We start from the raw sequence: 20,785 nt of genomic DNA on the forward strand, positions 1-20,785 counted from the left end.
TCTTTATGGATGTTTAAAAACCCTCCCCATTTCTTCTGCCTTACTTCCTGAACAGACTTTAGGTCATGACATGGGAAGGAGTTGACCAGCTAATCTCACAGCACACACCCTGCATTGCGCACCCCATTAATTTGTTCAGATCTTCTTGCAAGGTTTCTACATCTTGCGGAGAAGTTATTGTCCTGCTTAGCTTAGTATCGTCCGCAAATACTGAGATTCAACTGTTTACCCCATCCTCCAGGTCATTTATTAACAAATTAAATAGGATTGGTCCCAGCACAGAAACCTGGGTGACCCCCACTTTAAACCTTTGATCATTCCGAGTACTCCCCATTTATCACTACTCTCTGAACTCACCCTTGTAGCCAGTTTTCAAACCATGTACTCACCCTTTGGTCCATGCCAACGAACCTTACTTTGTACAGTAAACGTTTATGGGGAACTGTCAAATGCTTTTGCAAACTCCAGATACACCACATTCCATTATCTAGATGGCAGCTCACCTCCTCGTAGAAAGTTAATAAATTGGTCTGGCAAGAATGATTCTTCATGAATCCATGCTGAATACTGCTAATGATACAGTTTTACTCATTAAAATCTTGTATATAGTACCTTATCATCACCTCCAAGAGCCTGCATACTATTGATGGTAGGCCAACTGGTCTGTATTTCCCAGGGATGTATTTTGGCCCTTTTTTAAATACTGGTGCTACATTGGCTTTTCTCCAATCAGCTGGTACCATTACAGTTAGTAGACTGTCCGTAAAAATAGGAACAATGGTCTGACAATTATTTGACTGAGTTCCCTAAGGACCCTCGGGTGCAAGCCATCCAGTCCCGGGGACTTATGTTAAGTTTCCAAGTCTATTTCTAATTCTGTCCTCTGTTAGCCATGAGGGTGCTTCCTGTGATGTGTCATGAGGATAAACACTGCAGTTTTGGTTACCGAAGGCCCCGATTCCCTCGTAAAGACTGAGGGAATTGGTATTTGGTAAGAATTGGTAAATGGAACTATATTAAACTTTTTTGGAGGTTTGATACCACTTTAACACAGTCTGCCCAGGAGCATAGTGGTAGTGCTGGGGTTTCTTATACGTGGAATGTCATAGAAGCATACAGTTGTGTGCAAGACAGTTAAGGTTTCCTTGTAATGTCATTTACTACAGTCAGCCCAGGAGCATAACTGTAATGCTGGGTTTTCTTATATAAGGAATGTCACAGAAGCATATAGTTATGTGTAAGGCAGTTAAGGTATACGTGTAATGTAATTAACCATAGTCTGCCCAGGAGCATAGTGGTAGTGCTGGGTTTTCTTATATATGGAATATCACAAAAGCATATGTTTATGTGTTAGACACTTAAGGTTTCCTTGTAATGTAATTTTCTACAGCGTGCCCATGAGTATAGCGGTAGTGCTGGGCTTTCTTACAGATGGGATATCACAGAAGCATATGATTATGTGTAAGACAATTAAGGTTTCAATGTAATGTTGGGTTCCTTCCCTAATTTGTTATCCCATCACATTACATAGAGTTATAAATAGGTCATACCATACCTGACTAGGATTGAAATAAGAAAGAATGCAGAGAAAGGCATTACTATTATTTGACACAAGCAGAGGGCAGAATCTAGGTTATATGTAATAATCAATTATTTTTGCCTCCATGGACAAATATAATCACAAACTATACATATACACAATATTTTAAAACATTAAGAAACATGGATTGTGTAATCATCTTAATTTACAAAATGCAATAGTTTCCCTCTAAGGAGCACTTATGGCTGCTTATCAACACAAACTCTACAACTAAAAGTTGGTCTTATAACAAGAAAATGTGTTTTTGCAGTGCTTGGTTGTAATGGGTATTACTGAGCCATTAGTAATATTACACCATAGTAAAACACGTTTTTTTTTAAATGTTTAATAAATAATGTTTGATTAATGTGTTTTGCGGTCCTGATGAACGCTTTTCTGCATACATTTTTTACAGGCCAGATTCCTGAGGTCATATTTTTTTTCCATCTATAATGTGCATAAAATAAACAATTAGAAATTATTCTAGTAATAATTTAAAGAGCCTACAATTACAGAATTTGTAAGAAATGTCCAGACATGGGCAGGCTTTCACTTATCAAAATATAATTTATTTAAAAATATTTGTATACCAGATATAGAGATGCACAGTGTCAATAATAAATTGTTAATGGCACAATATCCCTGGGGAAAAGAAATAGAAACGTAAAAACCACTTTAAAGTGAGAAAGAAAATTAAAGATGCTAAATGTCTCTATTGATCAGTGTTCTGGTGATGCAACCTTAGCACAAAAACACAAATGTCAGTTTTGCAAATGCTGCTTGAATTAACGTATGTCAAATACTGGCGTACAAATGGTAAGGTGGAATTAAAATGATAATGACAAAAAAATGTTCAAGGTAGACCTGATTGTTTGCTAGGTATGTCCTGAGCGATAATTGAGCAGGAAGCCTACATATTTCTAGATTAAAATTAAATAGAAGATGTAAGATTGGAAAAATTAAAGATGGAAGATTTCTGGCATTGATAGGGGTCCAGGGTTGATAAGGCTTGGAAAGGTTATTAAAGCAAAAAAACAGCTCCAGCTTGTAGCAAAATTAAAGGGGGTGTAAAGGTAAAACATTTTCCTAAATAGCTTCCTTTACCTTAGTGCAGTCCTCCTTCACATACCTCATCCTTCAAATTTTGCTTTTAACCACTTCAGCCCCGGACCATTTTGCTGGACAATGACCGGGCCACGTTTTGCGATTCGACACTGCGTCGCTTTAACTGAAAATTGCGCGGTCGTGCGACGTGGCTCCCAAACAAAATTGGCGTCCTTTTTGGTGGTATTTGATCACCTCTGTGGTTTTTATTTTTTGCGCTATAAACAAAAATAGAGCGACAATTTTGAAAAAAAAATGAATATTTTTTACTTTTTGCTGTAATAAATACCCCCAAAAAATATATATAAAAAAAACAAATCTTTTCCTCAGTTTAGGCCGAAACGTTTTCTTCTACATATTTTTCATTAAAAAATTGCAATAAGCGTTTATTGATTGGTTTGCGCAAAAATTATAGGGCCAGATCCTCAAAAGCGATACGCCGGGGTAACTGCTGTTACGCCGTCGTATCCCTGTTTCTAACTATGGAACTGATCCACAGAATCAGTTTCCCATAGTTAGGCAGAAGATCCGACATGTGTAAGGGACTTACACTGCCGGATCTTAGGATGCAATACCGCATCCGCCGCTGGGGGCATTTTGTGTCGAAATGCCGCCTCGGGTATGCAAATTAGCACTTACGGAGATCCACGAAGCTTTTACGCTTCGTTTTTTCTCCGTAAGTTTTAGTTTGCAAACGCAAAATTAGGGCTGCTTTTACAAAGTGTAAACTGTTTACACCATGTAAAAGAAGACCCTTCTGTCCAGCGCCGCGATTTTTTTTTCTGTTTTGAATTTTTTTTTTTTCGCCGTATCTTTTTTTTTTTCCCGACGCAACTTTATTGACCCGTCGCGATCCACAAAGCTCGGCGTAACGTAATTTCGCGATATGCACGTCGGGAAAATTACGTCACGAGCATGCACAGTACGGCCGGCGCGGGAGCGCGCCTAATTTAAATGGGAATCGCCCCCATGAAAAGAGGAACGCCTTGCTTCAAAAATTTCTAGGTAAGTGCTTTGTGGATCGGGCACTTAGGTAGAAATTTTTAGGCAGTGTAACTTAACCTCCCTGGCGGTATGATTCTTTCAGAAAAAACATGCTAAAAGCGGTACCATTATTTGCAAGGAAATTTGGCGTTTTATATTGTAGGTCTGTCATTTTTAGAAATAACTCACTTAAATCTGACCAAACAAGATTCTAATAGGCATCCCGTGTATTACATTTTTTTAAAAACAAAATTATAAATTATAATATAATAAATAATTATAAATAATTATAACAAATAATAATATAATTATAATAAAAATGATTCAATAATGTAATCAAATCAAAATCACTGAAATTTGCTCAGTTGCAGAATTGTCGCTGTCATTACTTTTATTTTTTTATGACGAATTTCCCCACAAATCGCTATCGCACAATTCTGCAAGTGATTATAATTTATTATCGCTGTTTTTTAGCTGATCTAAAACTATTTTTGACATAAAGGGACACTTTTGGTTGCTATGGACAATCTACAGTTTGCAGGGAGAAAAAAAGGTTTTTATTATATAAAATGACATGCAGGACACTGGGCAGACCACTAGGGACAGGGGGGGTGTGTTTTTTTTACATACAGTACTGTAATCTATAAGATTACAGTATACTGTGTGTATAGTGTTTGTTTACGTTTTTGAATTTGGCGCCGTTCTCCGTCCCCGTGCGTCGTAACGTCGCAGGGAACGGAGATCGGCGTCACACGGAGGCACTATGTGAATCGAGCGAGGTCCCGCTCGCTCACACAGCGCGGTGGCATCGCTGGATCCAGGGACAAGGTAAGTAAAAAGTGCCTGTGGATCTAGCGAGGCAAGCCCGAGACTGACTCGGGGTTACCGATAGTAGCAAGAAAATCTAACCCCGTGTCAGTCTCGGGAAGACCGCCAGGGAGGTTAAATGGGAAAATTTAGGTTACGCCGGATCTTTGTGGATTACCCCCATAGCGTCTACAAAATAGGAGATAGTTTTGTGGCATTTTTTTTTTTTATTATTTCTTTATTTAAAAACAGGGAAATGGGTCCACAAGAACCACCACGACATTACAATCATCAGCAAGAAAGAATAATACATCAAAGTACACAACACAGATATAAAAACAGGTCAGCTTGTACATTGCAGGTCAGTACTAGTCATCGCAAGGGGGGGGGGCAGTCTTTCGCACAGCTGCTTGTAGACATGGCTGCACGCCTATCCGCGCAGCCAGCCCATCCTCATTCGGGGCGCAGCCACCAACATCCAAACCATCACACCTCTCCCCCTTCTCCCCCTCATCTACATGGGTACCCCACCTCGTGTACTCGAGGTCAGTCGGGTCACCATGGCCTCATGGGCTCAGATCCCTTACTTTTCAGATTTACATAGAGAATAGTAGCGGAGGGGTTAGATAGAGATAGAGAGCGAGTCAGCTCTTGGAAAGTACAGAAGGAGGTGCCGAGAAGGGCAAGAGACTAGAGGAGAAAGAATGAGATATTAAGGAAGGGAGAAGAGGGACAGGATTAAAAGGGTGGAGAGGGGGGGGGGGAGGTACTGAGTGGAGAGGAGGGGAGGGAGGGGGGGGACCGCAAACATGGACACCATGTCCCATACAACAATGGGGAGTTCACTTCTTCTGTGCCACCACCAACTCTCAGTACGGGGAACTTACTACAGACGGAATCAAGGAGTTCAGGTCGAGGCATTCCAAACTCTAAGGGCTTGTCCCTCATCGGAGTATGAAAAAAGTATTCCAAATACGCCAGGTATCTGTGAACGCCTCTTGTCTGTCCTGGTTCGTTAGGATGAAGTTTTGTGGCATTTTTATTAATATTTTTTTTTTACTAGTAATGGCGGCGATAAGCTATTTTTATCGGTACTGCAACATATAGCGGACACTTCGGACACCTTTGACACATTTTTGGGACCATTGGCATTTTTATAGCGATCAGTGCTATAAAAATGCATTGATTACAGTAAAAATGCCACTGGCAGGGAAGGGGTTAACACTAGAGGGCGAGGAAGGGGTTAATTATGTTCCCCCAGGTGTGTTCTAACTGAAGGGGGGGTGGGACTGACTAGGGGAAATGACAGAACGCTGTTCATACATTGTTTGAACAGACAATCAGGCATTTCTCCCCCTGACAGGACCGGGAGCTGTGTGTTTACACACACAGCTCCCAGTTCTCGCTCTGTAATGAGCGATCGCGGGTGCCCAGTGGTGATCGCGCCCGCCGGGCGCGCGCGTCAGCACCCCTTATGGCTGGAATGTGAAATATTTTGCGCAGCCGAGTCGACCTGTCACCGTATAACTGCGGCGCCTGGTCGGCTAGTGGTTAAATGTCCTTATTTATTCTGAGAAATCCTCACTTCCTGTTCTTCCGCCTGTAACTCCACACAGTAAGGCAAGCCTTTTTCCCACTAACACACAGCTCCTTTCTCTAACTGCAACGTAGAGAGCGTCCTGACTCTCCTGTAGTCCAAGGGAGGGGGCAAGCACAACACTCCACACCAGGGAGAAAGCCTTGCATTACTGTGTGGAACTACAGACAGAAGAACAGAAAGTGAGGATTTCTCAGAAGAAATAAGGACATTTAAAAGCAAAATCGAAGGATGAGGTAAGTGAAGGAGGACTGCACTAAGGTAAAGGAAGCTATTTAGGGAAACAAAATTGTACCTTTACAACCCATTTAACATCTGCATGGAGGCATAATGGATTTTCTCTGTGTTATTGTACATCTTAAGCCTTGAGATATACACAGTTAACACAGCCTGCCTAATGGGTAGTTCCGTTTTTCATTCAGATATGGTTGTGTTGCATCAGTCCACTCTTCTTCATTGTATCTGCAATCTTGGAACACACCTGCTTGTAGTGCTGGAACACCTTCCTTGCTAATTCTCAGGCACACAAAGCATAATGTAAAAAAAAAATCCAGAAAATTATTTCTCACAACCACCAATCAGATTCAATCTGCCTGGGAAGTTCACATGTACATGGTAATGCAGGAACCAAAGAGAAAGAAAGCTACATAGCATAGGTTTCAAGAAGTAAATTCCTTTCCTGCTAATGATCCTGTACACAGATGTGTGTGCTTATTTCGCAAAAGATTTTTCAAACACCTTAAAAAGCTAAACCCTATAAAAGTTTGGAATTGCTACTTGACTGGACATCATTAAAGTATATCTATAGCCATTTTTTTTCTATTGGAAATGGTGTAAGGATTGGAGTGGGGAGAGTAAAATCAATGTGCGCAAAATCCCCTCTTGTCATGGGAACAAGTGTCCCTATCAGAAGATTTCGTCTTGTTCTGTTGGCTACTTAAAATTTTGGACTTACCTTTGCATTTTGTACCTGTGACATTGGTGATCTGAACAGTTAGAGACGGTGGATCTCTATAACAGTGACACTGGACAGGGGTTGTTACCCCCCACCCTTATTGTTCAAATATCCAAATCACAAAAAAATAAGTTTTGACTGTAGTTATACTTTATAGGCTCACTGTATGCTTTCAGATTCTGTCTGGAATAACAACTAAACTTGTTTTTCATTGACCTTTGGGCACATTTTAGCAAAACAGTATTTATCTAGTTTTGGTTTACACATTTCTTTACATACTGATAAAGAATGTATTTTTGTCTTTTATGCCTGCCAACGCATGCTCCTTTACAAACAGTATACAAAATTGTGAAAAGTATAGCCATTTAGGGATACATTTGACGGTGGCTGACAACTGTTTAGATTCTGTGTTTTTACCTAAGTTTTTGATAAACTTTTTTTTACTGATGCCTTCTTTTGTCCTTAGATGCATATCCAGACCACAACACTGACCATTTCAGTGAGTTTGAGTGCCTCGGTATCCTTAGGTATGCTGTACATGCCCAAGGTCTACGTTATCCTTTTCCATCCAGAACTGAATGTCCCCAAACGTAAAAGAAGCCTCAAGGCGGTCGTTACTGCAGCCACAATGAGCAACAAGTTTACCCAAAAGGGAGGCTACAGACCCAACGGAGAGGCCAAGACTGAGCTATGTGAAAGCATGGAGACACAAGGTAAATACAATCATTAATGAGGATAAATAATGAAATGGATGTGTATGTAGCTATTTGTTTTACAGTCCACAAAAATGTAGTGTCCACAGCTAACAACAGGACATAGGGGCTAAGTGCATTTCTGGAATATTTGGTAGATCGATGGGTAATTTCTGTACTTTAAGGATCTTTAGAGTGATAAAACACTGGGAAAAAGGCAAGTGTTGCATGTCCTTATTTTCTTTTGACCTGGCATTCACATACACCAGTGGTTCTCAACCTGTGGGTCGGGACCCCCTCGTGGGTCAAATGACGATTTGCCAGGGGTCCCCGAATCCTGGGCTGTCCCTGAAGCCTGCACTGCTCTACCATCCTTCTCGCAGCTGCCCAGCAGGGCTGTCCCTGGAGTCTGTGGCCGTCCAGCTGGGTTGTTCCTGGAGCATGCGGCCGCCCACTCAGCCTCATCGCAGCCGCCCATTCAGTTCACAGTATGGCTGGGGGGGCAGAGACTAGAGGTCAGCTGACAGGTGAGGAATGTGAAGTGGGAGGGGCTGGAGGTGACCATATCCCCTTATTTCGGCATAGGTGTCACTGCTATGAGATACCACGAAGTCAGAGACACAGTGAGCAACACTACCTGTGATTATAGTTGCCATTAAAAGCCCCCACTACAGTTCTCAGATCAGCAGATGACCTTGATCAAGAGCACCAAAGTTGGTTGATGAGAACCCCCCGCTGCACTGCCACTTATCCCATTCCCCCCACCAAAGAGTAATGTCGCATACACACCATCACAATGAAAAAAAAACGACATTTTCTGTGAAGTAAAAAACGACGTTTTTGAAACTTCAATTTTCAAAGACGAAGTTGCCTACACACCATCGTTTTTCTCACAATGCTCTAGCAAAGCGAGGTTACGTTCACCACGTTTTTCCATTGAAGCTCGCTTCATAAGTAGCTTCTGGGCATGTGCGGATGAAAAAACGTTGTTTTAAACGACGTTTTTGCTACACACGGTCAATTTCTGTGAAGTAAAAGTTGACGTTTTGAAAAACGACACATAAAATTGAAGCATGCTTCAATTTTTTTTGGTCGTTTTTTAGAAGACATAAAACGACGTTTTCCCCCACACACGGTCAATTAAAGTGACGTTTTTAAAAACGTCATTTTTTTTCATCACATAAAACGACCGTGTGTACGCGGCATGAGAGAAGGAATAAAAAATAAAGAAAGTATGAAAAGAGGGGGAGGAACACAGAAAAAGGGAGAGAAAGAATACGAGAAAGAACAAAAAAAGATGGCTAGAGAGCGAGGGATGGGGAAAAAAAAACAAGAAATTAGGATAGAGAGAGATAAAAGGAGAACAGAGAAAAAGAGTGGTACATCCTAAAATGTACCATAAGGGGTTTTAATACTATACGAGTGGAAGGGACTCAGGGAGCGCTAAATGTCTGTGGGTTAGGGGTGCAAATTACTTGTCTTGCCCTGGGTGCCGACAATCTACGCTACAAAAATCATTTTACTGTTAGGGGTCCCCACAATTTGGGAAATTTTATAAAGGGGTCACTGCACTAGAAGGTTGAGAACCACTGACATACACAAACAGTGTCCCTGTACCTGTAATGGTGATGTATTATATCTATCATCTATTTCAAATACATTAGACCGAAACCTGCACACACACTATTATCAAAACTCTACCTGTCTATGACAACAAATCACAACGTGTCAGCTCTGTTCAAGCAATGAAAGATAAAATTAAACATTAATTCAGCAGCGAATCAACAAAGCCAAAGCCAGAGACCCGTGACTAAGAGGGTGAAAAGGATTAGCCTATCTACTGGGAAAAACAAAGTCACTGATTTGTTGCTGTGTGTGGGTCACGTATCTTTTAAATAAACAGCTGTATATCAATAGCTCCCCCCAACCTCTCCTGGTGCTGACGTTCAGAAAACACAGCATACAGCTAATGATGCTGTCAGAATTCATCTTCTCACTCACAGGTTCAATGTCAAGCGACATCTCCCACAGGCTCCAGCCTTAGACATCCTATAGCAACCTGGGGGTGTGTGCTGCCTGCGTGTATTCCGTACGCTCTGCGAATTTCCACATTGCAAACACACAACATGCAGCATGTAGAGGATTCAGTCTGCCAACCTCATAACAAACACAGTGCAGTCTGACGGGTATGATCACTATAAGGAAATAAATCTTCATTAGTGTGTATTGTGTATAATTACTGAACAGCAAAATGCATTGGAGCAGATTTTGCACATTTAAATTTGTCTTGATCACTTCAATGTATGCAGGTGCAAGGTGTTAAAGGGTAATTATAGGAAGGATCTTCAGATTGCTTACCAACGTCCAAAATATGCCATTTTGCATATACAGTGTTCTTATATTAAAGTAAATGCGGGTTTCATGATATGATCAAACTTGATGTATCACTGTTACTGTGAATAACGTACATTCTGTGTATACAGATGCTTGGCACATTTATTTAACACATGGAAGTCCAGTAGCTTATTAAGATCACCCTGAAGCCTCGTACACACGACCGAGGAACTCGACGGGCGAAACACATCGTTTTCCTCATCGAGTTACTTGTTAGGCTGTCGAGGAACTCGACAAGGCAAGTTTCTCCATTCCCGTCGAGGAAAGAGAGAACTTGCTCTCTTTTTGGCTCGTCGAGTTTCTCGACAGTTTCCTCAACGAAAATGTACACACGACCGGTTTCCTCTGCAAAAAGATATCTCCCAGCAAGTTTCTTGCTGGTTTTTGCCGAGAAACTCGGTCGTGTGTACGAGGCCTATTTCTCAGCGGTGACTAAAGATATTAACATATCAGCAGTCATATTTTATAGTGGTGATAACCCAATTTATCAAATATACCTTTTTTTTTGTAACATCAAAAGTAGGAACTGATGAGAGGATCTAAAGAAAAGTGCGCAGGCCACGTCAAGTCAGATTTGCTGAGTTTATTTATTATGGGCAGTAGTGATATAACAAAATGATTTCAATATTTGCCAGAGAATGGAAATATCCAGTGATTGCCAAGCACAGTATTTACAAAATGATTTCACTAATGCTATACATTTACAGTATCTATATGTCTGAATTATTGTAGTTATTTTGACGATGGCCCTAGCTGTACTCTTAACTGGGGGAGTAGATTTTTTTTCTCTCCAGTACAACTTTTTTTTTCTTCTCTCTAGTAACTAACTAGAAGTAATTGGCATGCCAATTAAGATGCCAGCTAAGATGATCATGTTGTAGTTGTCACACATGATGAAATATGCCTGGTATGCACTTGATGCATTTTAATTCCAATATGATATACACATCTAAAAATGCTAATATTGCATAAATAGACTTATAGCATGATATAATCAAATTTTCACAAACTCCTCAGGGAAAAATCAAATTTTTATTGAAGGCATGCTATAGCTAAGTGGGCATATGTTCAGTTGCTGGAGTATACATTATATAGCAAATCAACCATGTTAATAAAATCTGCATATATTTGCTGTAGCCTGTGTACATTTTTTATATCACTGACAAAGAATATATTCTGTAAGCATAGGATTTGTTTGTTTTTACCTATACAGTGTATTAGGAAATCAGCCTCAGTCTGTAGGTTACTTAATATTACTTATTAAAATTGCTCACTAACTGGTCAATAATTATATTTATCGGCGTATAACATGCACTTTTTTCCCCATAAAATCAGGCGAAAATCGTGGGTGCGTGTTATCTGCTGATAGCATACCTCGGAGGGGAAGGAGGGGGACGAGTGCCCGCCGGAAATCACAGAGCCGTCATCTCCTCTCGGCTCTCACTCGGATGTCACGTCACACACGCACAGTCCCGCCTCCGCCACCAGCATTGGACCAGTGTTCTGTCTATCACAGGAGATGGTCCAATGCCGATGGCGGCGGCGGGACTGTGCGTGTGTGACGTGACAGCCGAGTGAGAGCCGAGTGGAGAGGAGATGATGGCTCGGTGATTTCCGGCGGGCGCTCGTCCCCCTCTTTCCCCTCCGAGGTATGTGTTTGAGAGCCAAGTAGACAGGCAATGGCAGCGTGATTCTGACGGGCGCTCGTCCCCCTCCTTCCCCTCCGAGGTATGTGTGTGAGAGCCGAGTAGACAGGCGATGATGTCGTGATTCCGGCGGGCGCTCGTCCCTCTCCTTCCCCTCCGAGGTATGTGTGTGAGAGCCGAGTAGACAGGCGATGACGGCGTGATTTTCCAATGTTCAGGCTGAAGATGGTGAGTTTCCAATGTTCAGGGTGATGATGGTGATTTTCCAATGTTCAGGCTGATGATGGTGAGGATGCAAATGAAAATAAAACGGCATCATAAAATAAAACGGCAATAATCAGGCTTCATTCATGCATTAATCAGGCTGCAGATGGACATTTATGGGCACTGACCCTTAGATTGCTTCAAAGTTGTTTATTAAAAAAAAAAAAAAAAATTGCAGAAAATTCCCTCTTAAAATTGGGGTGCGTGTTATACGCCGGCGCGTGTTATACGCCAATAAATACGGTAACAATTAATGCAAAACAGGTGCACAATTCCACATTTTGGTCTGCAATGACTAGATTTTTATCAGGATAATCACCAATTAAGCAACAGTTTGATTTAACCCAAATGTCCCAATGATTACTTAGTAATCTCCCCATGGAATATATTCGCCTAGAATACTCCAACACGATGTAATATGTCAAGCAATGAGTAATTCGTTTAGCAATGAGTAAATTGCTATTTGACTAAAATTGGTCTAACAAGCAATTTGACTAGCATTGGTCATGTGGCTTATTAATGTTTTATGATTTAGTACAAATGTATGTTTCAAAATGTATTTTTTGAGAACCAAATGTTATCAGAGAACCAAATAATACAAATGTAACAAATAAAACTCATATTAAATAAACTCTCTATTTATCTTTATTATTAGCTAAATTTGTATTTTCTGACTTCTCTCTAAGATTCCAACATCAAAAATTGCTTAGCAAAACACACCCCATTTTGAACCTGTTTAGTATTAGTCATGTAATATAGTAAGTATAACTTCTTAATGCCCAGCAGGGCATTAATCACTTAATATTCAAAATGCAGGCTGCCTGCAATGAGTTTTATGACCCAATTACCTGGCGTGCTGGGTCCTCAATTATAAAATCAGAGCAAATATAGCACATTATTACATGGCTTGACATCATGTAATAAACTAAAGAATATTAAGGCCTCATGCACACAGGACATTTAAAAAACAGCAGGGCTGCTGCCAGGAAGAATTGTGTTTATGGCCGTTTTTCCACCTTTTTTGGCGTTAGCAGTTTTTGCCATTTGTTCAGCAAAAACACTCCCTATAATGTAAAAATGCCTAAAAATGGCAAACACAGCTAAATGCGGCAAAACGCTTGTTACAGGCTGTCGTTTTTTTCTACTGCCCCTAAATGTTTATGCCTTCAAATGCCTCTGAAAGTTTATGTGTGCATGGACACATAGGCTAACATGGAGGGGCATTTAAAGGCAGTTAAAAAAAAAACCTTAGATGCCCCTAACAGAAGCTGAAAAAATGTCCTGTCTGCATGAGCCCTAAAAGATCCAGGTGAACAATCTGCCACTTCGTTTATGTTGTGGTCTATTTTAAAGTGATACTTGTTATCAGAAATAATAATGGCTAGCCCAACTTTATATAATGGACATTCTTTAGGATAGAATGTGTACTCTTGTATTACATTAGGAAGCCAAGTCGTATGAATTTTTTTTATTAGGGCCTTTAGTTTCCTTTCTATTTGTTCCATAATTCCTGTAAGGGCTGGTTAGCACCAATGCTCTCTAATATACTGTATGTGCATAGGGTTTTCATTGTTTTGAACACATAAAATAGTTCATGTACATTTTTTGAATTGTTGATGAGCAATATATGGGCATTTTATGGGAATGGGACTTTTAGGATAATTATAATTTAAATCTTCCAGCCCCACCCAGCAACTTCTCCAAGTCTACCAAAATATTTACTTATCCCTGCATCTCTAGGATATTTGCTGTAGGCCACAAAGTCACCTGGTCAGTTTTTTTTCTTCAGTTTATACATAAAAGAATATCCATTATGGAAGGCCATCTATTAGTCATCCCAAAAAATGGACAGTCTTTCAAAAGGAATTACTTAAAACTCTTTTTTTTTGGGCGGGGGGGGGGGGGGGGGATAAGGGCTTTTATGTTGGTAGCAAATATGTATGTATATTTATTTTGTTTTTATTGGGAATAAATAGTAAAACAAAAGAAGAAAATGCAAATTTCTGTAATTTATTTCTAACACAACACTAAAAATTCAAATGACATTGGCTTACTTACATGAGCATTTGAAGCTTGCTCAGTGAATGCCAATGTCATCCAGATCATCTGACATTATTGTTGCGATTTGATTAATTTCGGGAGGGTATATTTCTAGGATTTATATTTTATTTTTTATATTTTTTAAATTGTTTCTTTCATGGGAGATTTGGATCTGATCAGTGGAAACCAGATCCAGACCCCCATGCACCCATGATCTATTGCTGCCGGCTCCAATAAGACAGCAATAGATCACTTTAGCAGTGATCTACTGCTGTATGAGAAGGCTAAACAGAGCTGCAATAGCTCTGCCTGAGTCTGTCTACTGGCAGAAAGTGCCATTAACATCACTTGTCTGTGACTGTTGAAGGTTCCCGCCTGAATCCCCACCAGGACCCACGAGAGCTGCTCATTCCAAGTGCCATTTTAAAATGGTGCCAGGGTGAGCAATAATTCTCCCAACACCATTTTAAAATGGTGTCAAAGACTTAAGTAAATAAAATGCATGCAGGCATTGCTGTTGTGCCCCACTCAGACCCAGTGTCCTCTCTTAGTAGTTTGGTGATCTTAAGGCTCCATGTACAGTGGGCTTAAAAAAAACCTTATATTTTCTCTGGAGTAAAAAACGCTCATATAGAGCATTTGTGTACAAAGTTTAGACGAGTTTAGAAGAGTTTTACGTTTTTCTGCCTTCAAGCTCCAATCAGAAACACGAACCAGAAGGGTGTTTTTTTTTGCCTTTAAATGTTAAACTCAAAATATGTCTCTTAATGTCCTAATGTGCATTGATGCATAGGATAACATTGGGCTGCTTCTACAGGCAGAACACAAAACTCCTGTAGAACCAACTTTTTTTAAGCTAGTGTGCATGGAGCCTGAAAGGTTTCCACTTGCAATGTTAAAATGCCCATCCCAGGATCCTTGCTGTAAGAAAAGCTTAATTTAAAAAATTTCAGTATTTTCTTATAGCCATCAGTCACATTCAAATTTACCATGGACATGCGATATAGTGGTTGATGATGAAGGAGGCAGAAAGAGAAATTACACAAAGTACAGATAGTACATCCCAACCACCCTCCTCTTGACCCTGTATCAGTGGCGGCCCGTGCTAAAAAAATTTTTTTGGGGGGGAGGGGCGCAAACAAACTGAAAAATACTGAAAAAAAACAACAATTGCAGCCTCACTGTGCCCATCAAATGCAGCCATTGTGCCCATCAAATGCAGCCACTGTGCCATCAATTTCAGCCATTGTGCCCATCAAATGCAGCCACTGTGCTATTAATTTAAGCCATTGTGCCCATCAAATGCAGCAACTGTGCCCATCATATGCAGCCACATGTGCCCATCATATGCATCCACTGGTGCCCATCATATGCAGTCACTTGTGCCCATCATATGCAGCCACTTGTGCCCATCATTTGCAGCCACTTGTGCCCATCATATGCAGGCACTTGTGACTATCATATACAGGCACTTGTGACCATCAAATGCAGCCACCTGTGCCAACAAATGCAGCCACTTGTGCCCATCATTTGCAGCCACTTATGTCCATCATATGCAGCCACTTGTGTCCTAAAAAATGCAGCCAATTGTGCCCATCAAATGCCACCACTTGTGCCCATCCTATGCAGCCACTTGTGCCCATCAAATGCTGCCAGTTGTGGCCATCAAATGCCGCCATTGTGACCCCCACCCACCCTCTGTCTGCCCAGCACTTACCCCATCTTAGTGGTGGGTCAGGCATTCGGGTGACTGCGGTGAGCTGTGGAACGGCTCCTGTGTCCTCTATGCTTCCCCCTCCTCTTTTCTTCAGTCTGCTAGGCGTCCAGTTGGGGCTCCTGTGCCTTCAGCCAATTAGGTGGCGGTTCAATATTAGAGAAGCAAATATTCCTTTTTTTTTTCTGACACATCTGGGTGGACTGTGAGCGCAATGCTCTGCGCTCCAAGTCCACCTTTTTTGAAGCCTATTAAAGCCTATGGCTCTAATCAGGTACTTGAAAAAAACACCCCCGCCGCTGTAATTTTGGCGCCCAGAGTCCAAAAAGGGGCCGGACATGGACCGGGTGGCAGCGGCGGCTATGGATATGTTCATGCTATGCATGAATATATCCATTAGTCATAAGTGTCATTAGTGTATGCATACTTGTTGTTTGCTTCCCGGGAATTGCAGAGAAATCAGATTAAGGTAAATGTAATGACGTTCTGATTTTGGAATAGTTGTGGTGTTTATCCTCACAGAAGTTTACTAAAGGGGTAGAGAAATTTAATTTGCCAAAGTGAACGTCTGCTAAGGGGTATATTTGCAAAGCAGTGTCTGCAACATTCACCAAACATTTAATACAGGTGAATCTTCCTGCTGCATGTTTTTTTTTAATTAGTGACTGATTTAACTGCAGTGAATGTTTGGTGAATGTCACAGCCTCTGCTTTATAAATATACTCCAGTTTGGTAAGTAAGGTGAAGAAGCTGTTTTCATTTTGATTTTCTTTTCTGGCACCTTTTGATTATTGAAATAACCCCAGAGTCACCCCATTTACCAAGACCAGTGAACATTCACATTGCAAAGTGGATATTCACTCAGGCTTTATAGTCAGGTCACTTTTAAATGATGCAACCTGTGCAGGCATTATAGGGAACAATGTTGTATATCATACTATTTAAGAAATAATTGTAAGTGAATGGCTACAAAATAGCTTAAAATTGTATATTTCTCTTCTAGCTCTGGCCAGTAAACCAACATATGTCAGCTACAGTAACCACGCTATATAGGCAGCACTGTTTGAAAATGCCGTTGAACATTGGGAGGGGCCAAACAAATGGTCACACCAGATGCTGCTCCCTTACCGAAAACCGGGATCAGTCAGGAGGACTAGTTAACCCGTCGTGAGGCGGAGAAGCGCGTCTGGCGCAGACGGGAGAAAAAATATAACAGGCAAGCAACACACCTAGGCCCACTGAATTCCCACAAAAGGATCAGGAAACACATTATAACTTGTTATTGTTGTCCAGCTCAAATTCAAATTCTTAACTTTTTGATTTTTAAATAGTTTTTTTTTAAACACATGATTTTTTGCATTTTATGTTTGTGTTCCTCAGACGCACAATTTTTTCAAGGTGTGTCAGCTTTATTGCATTTCAGTATTTTTTTTATTATTATTATTTACTACTTACTGCTAAAGTCAAAACAAGTTATTTTGATGTTCCCTGTTGTGCTGTTTAATTCTAAATTTTTATTGTTGTGCCCTGATTGTTTTAAACAAATATGTTACTTTAAATGAGTCTTGTGCTTTAAAAAACTGTACCCCATCATTTGCCTGAGTACCTGTAAAAACTGTTTAAATTACATGAATTATACATGATTCCAAAATGCATTTAATACATTGCCATTAATTGTCCCATTTGATACAAATCAAAATTATTGCCTGAAAACTGCTTGTGATGTTTCACTAAATTTTCATGCCATGATTCAGTTGATTCATTTTTACTGCCATTATAATACACAGTACCATACTATCATTCCATATGGACACAAATACACCTTCAGCATGATATAATGTGTTTTAATACATCATGATCTGTCAACTATCCGAATTACCTAATTTTAAGTTGTCACATAAAAATTAACCAAACAAGACTGACATAAAAATAATAACACTTTACCCCCATTTGTGTAGCTATTTAATATGTCCCGTGTTTATTTTTTGCTTTCATGTTGCTTTTTTGTTGCTTTATTTTGATTTGTGTATTTTATTCTCCTATTCTCCTTGAACAGAAAGATGATTTATTCAAGAGTATATATGTCAAACAACAGATAATTTTATAAGAAAGTACCAATTTTATGACACTTTCAAAATAGATTTATACAGTATATGATGTGAAATAAAAGAAATGTATAAAAAATAAATAAAGTAAAAAAATAAAAAAAATAAGAAAAGACTCAAAAGATTTAGGTGATTTTGATCAATTAAAAGGAAAAAAGCATGTTATGAACTTATGTTGCAAAGAGAGAAAGCCTACATCTGATGCTCTCTTTAATCACCAGAAACCAATTAGGAACATATTACATAAAATGATCATACACAGAGACCGAATGCTTGTGAAATAGTAACTTTTTCATATTTTTTTCAAATGGGCCACATTATCCCTTGGCAGGGTGATGAATTCATAAACAGAATTATTCAGGAGATATGTTCGGTAGAATACAGGACTTGCTATTTTTTCTGTAAATTAAGTGACTGCACATTTTCGTGTTGATTCTTTTGTGCCATCAGCTTTCTTTTAACAGTCAGGTTCCAAGTAATTCCCCTCAGCAAACAACTACAGAAGTCTCCCCTCACAAGATTATTATTACTGTTGCACATGCATTTGGACTCTTTCAGGGGCATCACAGATATACTGCTTTAAATTTGTGCCTTTGTAGTATAATGTACCCCGTATACATTCATTAAAAAAAATCTAATGCTACAAAGCAGATTTTGTTTACAAAGATAACCAAGTTTCATTAAATTTCTGGTTGGTGTCTGTTCCCAGAATTTGCCCCTCCCATGATCAGTTTGCAATGTGTCTGTTATGAGAGTCAAAAGTTTCCCCTTCACCCATCACTCCATGCAAACCTTGCGCGGTGCCTGCCTTTATGCAAAATTATGTGTGCATGAAAATCACTGAGAGTCTTGAAAAAAATGTCTTTTTTTCTACCTGAGTGTTTCTAATAAAAGGTAAAAAACACATTGTTGTCTGTTTCTTAATTTACACATTTACAACATATTATTGTGTACACAGTACATGCTAAGACATCATAAACATGCTGAACTAATTTCTGTGCCAACCTTACATTGCCGGAAATGCATTGTAGTATAAATGGTCACAGGACATTTAGAGGTAAAAGTATAGTGGTCACAAAGATGTTTTTAAATGTATGTCTGTTATGGAATTATTTCTGATTGGGACTCTAAAAACAGCAGTTAATACTGCAGCTGCAGGAACAGATACATAGGACCCAATCACTGTGTGTAAAATGCCGATTGCTGGTAACTCCTGTTACATTGGCGCAGAGAGACGGCGTCCTGTTCAGCTCCCTCCTAATTTTCTCAGAATAATGGGATCATCAGGGCTGGTGGACCATTTTTTGGTACAGCGGGTAGTCACACAGAGGCATAGCCTGATGAGGAAGTAAATAACAAATATGAGAAATAGGAACATCACAATGTAAGCGCCTAGTTTCTGTAACCATGTTGCTATGCTATGCCATGTCACCAAAACCTCCTAAACCCTTAAAGGGGTTGAATCCATCTTTTACAATATCTCTGGCCATATTCTGTAGTTCTCTTATCTTAGCAAGATGCCCTTTAATAATGTCCTCATTATAAGAAATGTATATACAACAGTCAGGGTGAAATACCTTGAGCTGCAGTGAGATAATTTACGCATCCAACCTTGAGCTGCAGTGAGATAATTTAGCGTTAGTCTGTGCTCTAATACTACTTTTTTAAGTTGAGCCATTTATTCACTTAATAAACCTATATCAGTGGTAGTAAGGTTAATAATCTCATCTACAATTCTAGTGTAATTATTTCCTTGTTTAATTGCTTCAATTCCCCATGCTGTCCAGGAAGGGAACCATGGCCATGTCATGTCACCTTCAGTAAACAGCTCTCTTTTGAACACTAAAGGGTATTCTGGACTTTGATCTGGTCGCACTGTATATTTGCGACCAGCCAAAGCAGGTGCTAACTTCCCAATATAACATGTACCTGCAACATTAGTAGGAAGCCAGGCGTAAGCTTTATTTCCACATAAATAATATAACATTCTACGTATGGTTGGGTAAACCTGCTCCTAAAAAACTGGAAGCAATAACATGGAATCTCAAGTAACTGATATTTTCACATGTTGGGAACTGTAAGCAATTTGTACTATAAAGGGTTCTATTTAGTTCTGGATCTGGGATATAATAATATAAAAAAAAACAAAAATAAATCTGCGCTATCTGTGTGAAAAGCTGCCACAAACAATCTAGTGAAACAAGAAAGCGGTGAAATATACAAAAACAATAAAGTGGCGCTGAAAAATGATGAATGTAAAATATTATACCAAAGTGAATCGTACAACAATGTGAACAAATAAAAAGTCCATATATAATGAATCAACAAACAGTGAGTCTCTGGAAAAGTGCACCGCCGGTAAATAATCTCCTGTGATGGACGATTGAAAACACCACGGTGAAATGGAAATGGACAACTGTGTGAAAAAGTAACCACCACCGAGAAGGGAGGCTTACTGGAAATATTGAACCCTAATAAACATACGCTTAAAGAGTCAATATAGACTGTATGTAAGTTGGTGGAACCACATCAATCGGATAGAAGGAACGATGGCTTGAAAGCATCACTATAAACCAGAGCAGGGGGAATGGCAACGTCTTGAAGGTGTCTCCCAAGAGATCAGACCGTATCCAAGGTACATAAAAGAAAACGAGGTCGCATAGTGTGATACTGTAATATTGGTGAAAATTTATTAACGGTTAAAAACACTTACAGTTCTGTTGAAAACAAAGGGCATCAATAAAAGGTTGCGCATGGCAGCAGCAGAGTCCCGACGCGTTTCGCAATAGTTTGCATCATCTGGATATAATAATATTGACCATAGTTTCCTCCATAAACTGTAATCTTTGCCCCCAGTGCAATATAAATTCCCCAACCGTGTACATATAGTGTTAAACAGGAATG

At 39.8% G+C, this 20,785-nt stretch overlaps 1 protein-coding gene across 1 annotated transcript in view; it reads left to right on the top strand.

Moving 5' to 3' along the window:
• The window catches only part of GRM4 (glutamate metabotropic receptor 4), a 262,245-nt gene extending 243,460 nt beyond the window's left edge, over positions 1–18,785 (top strand). Inside the window, exons 10-11 of the mRNA XM_040337806.1 lie at positions 7,493–7,739; positions 16,780–18,785. Of these exons, the coding sequence (XP_040193740.1) occupies positions 7,493–7,739; positions 16,780–16,829 (297 nt within the window). The 3' untranslated portion in view covers positions 16,830–18,785. The remainder of the gene's footprint in view (positions 1–7,492; positions 7,740–16,779) is intronic.
• The last annotated feature ends 2,000 nt before the right edge of the window (positions 18,786–20,785 follow it).

The sequence above is a fragment of the Rana temporaria genome, chromosome 2 (genome assembly GCF_905171775.1).
Source record: "Rana temporaria chromosome 2, aRanTem1.1, whole genome shotgun sequence".
NCBI classification, from domain to species: domain Eukaryota; kingdom Metazoa; phylum Chordata; class Amphibia; order Anura; family Ranidae; genus Rana; species Rana temporaria.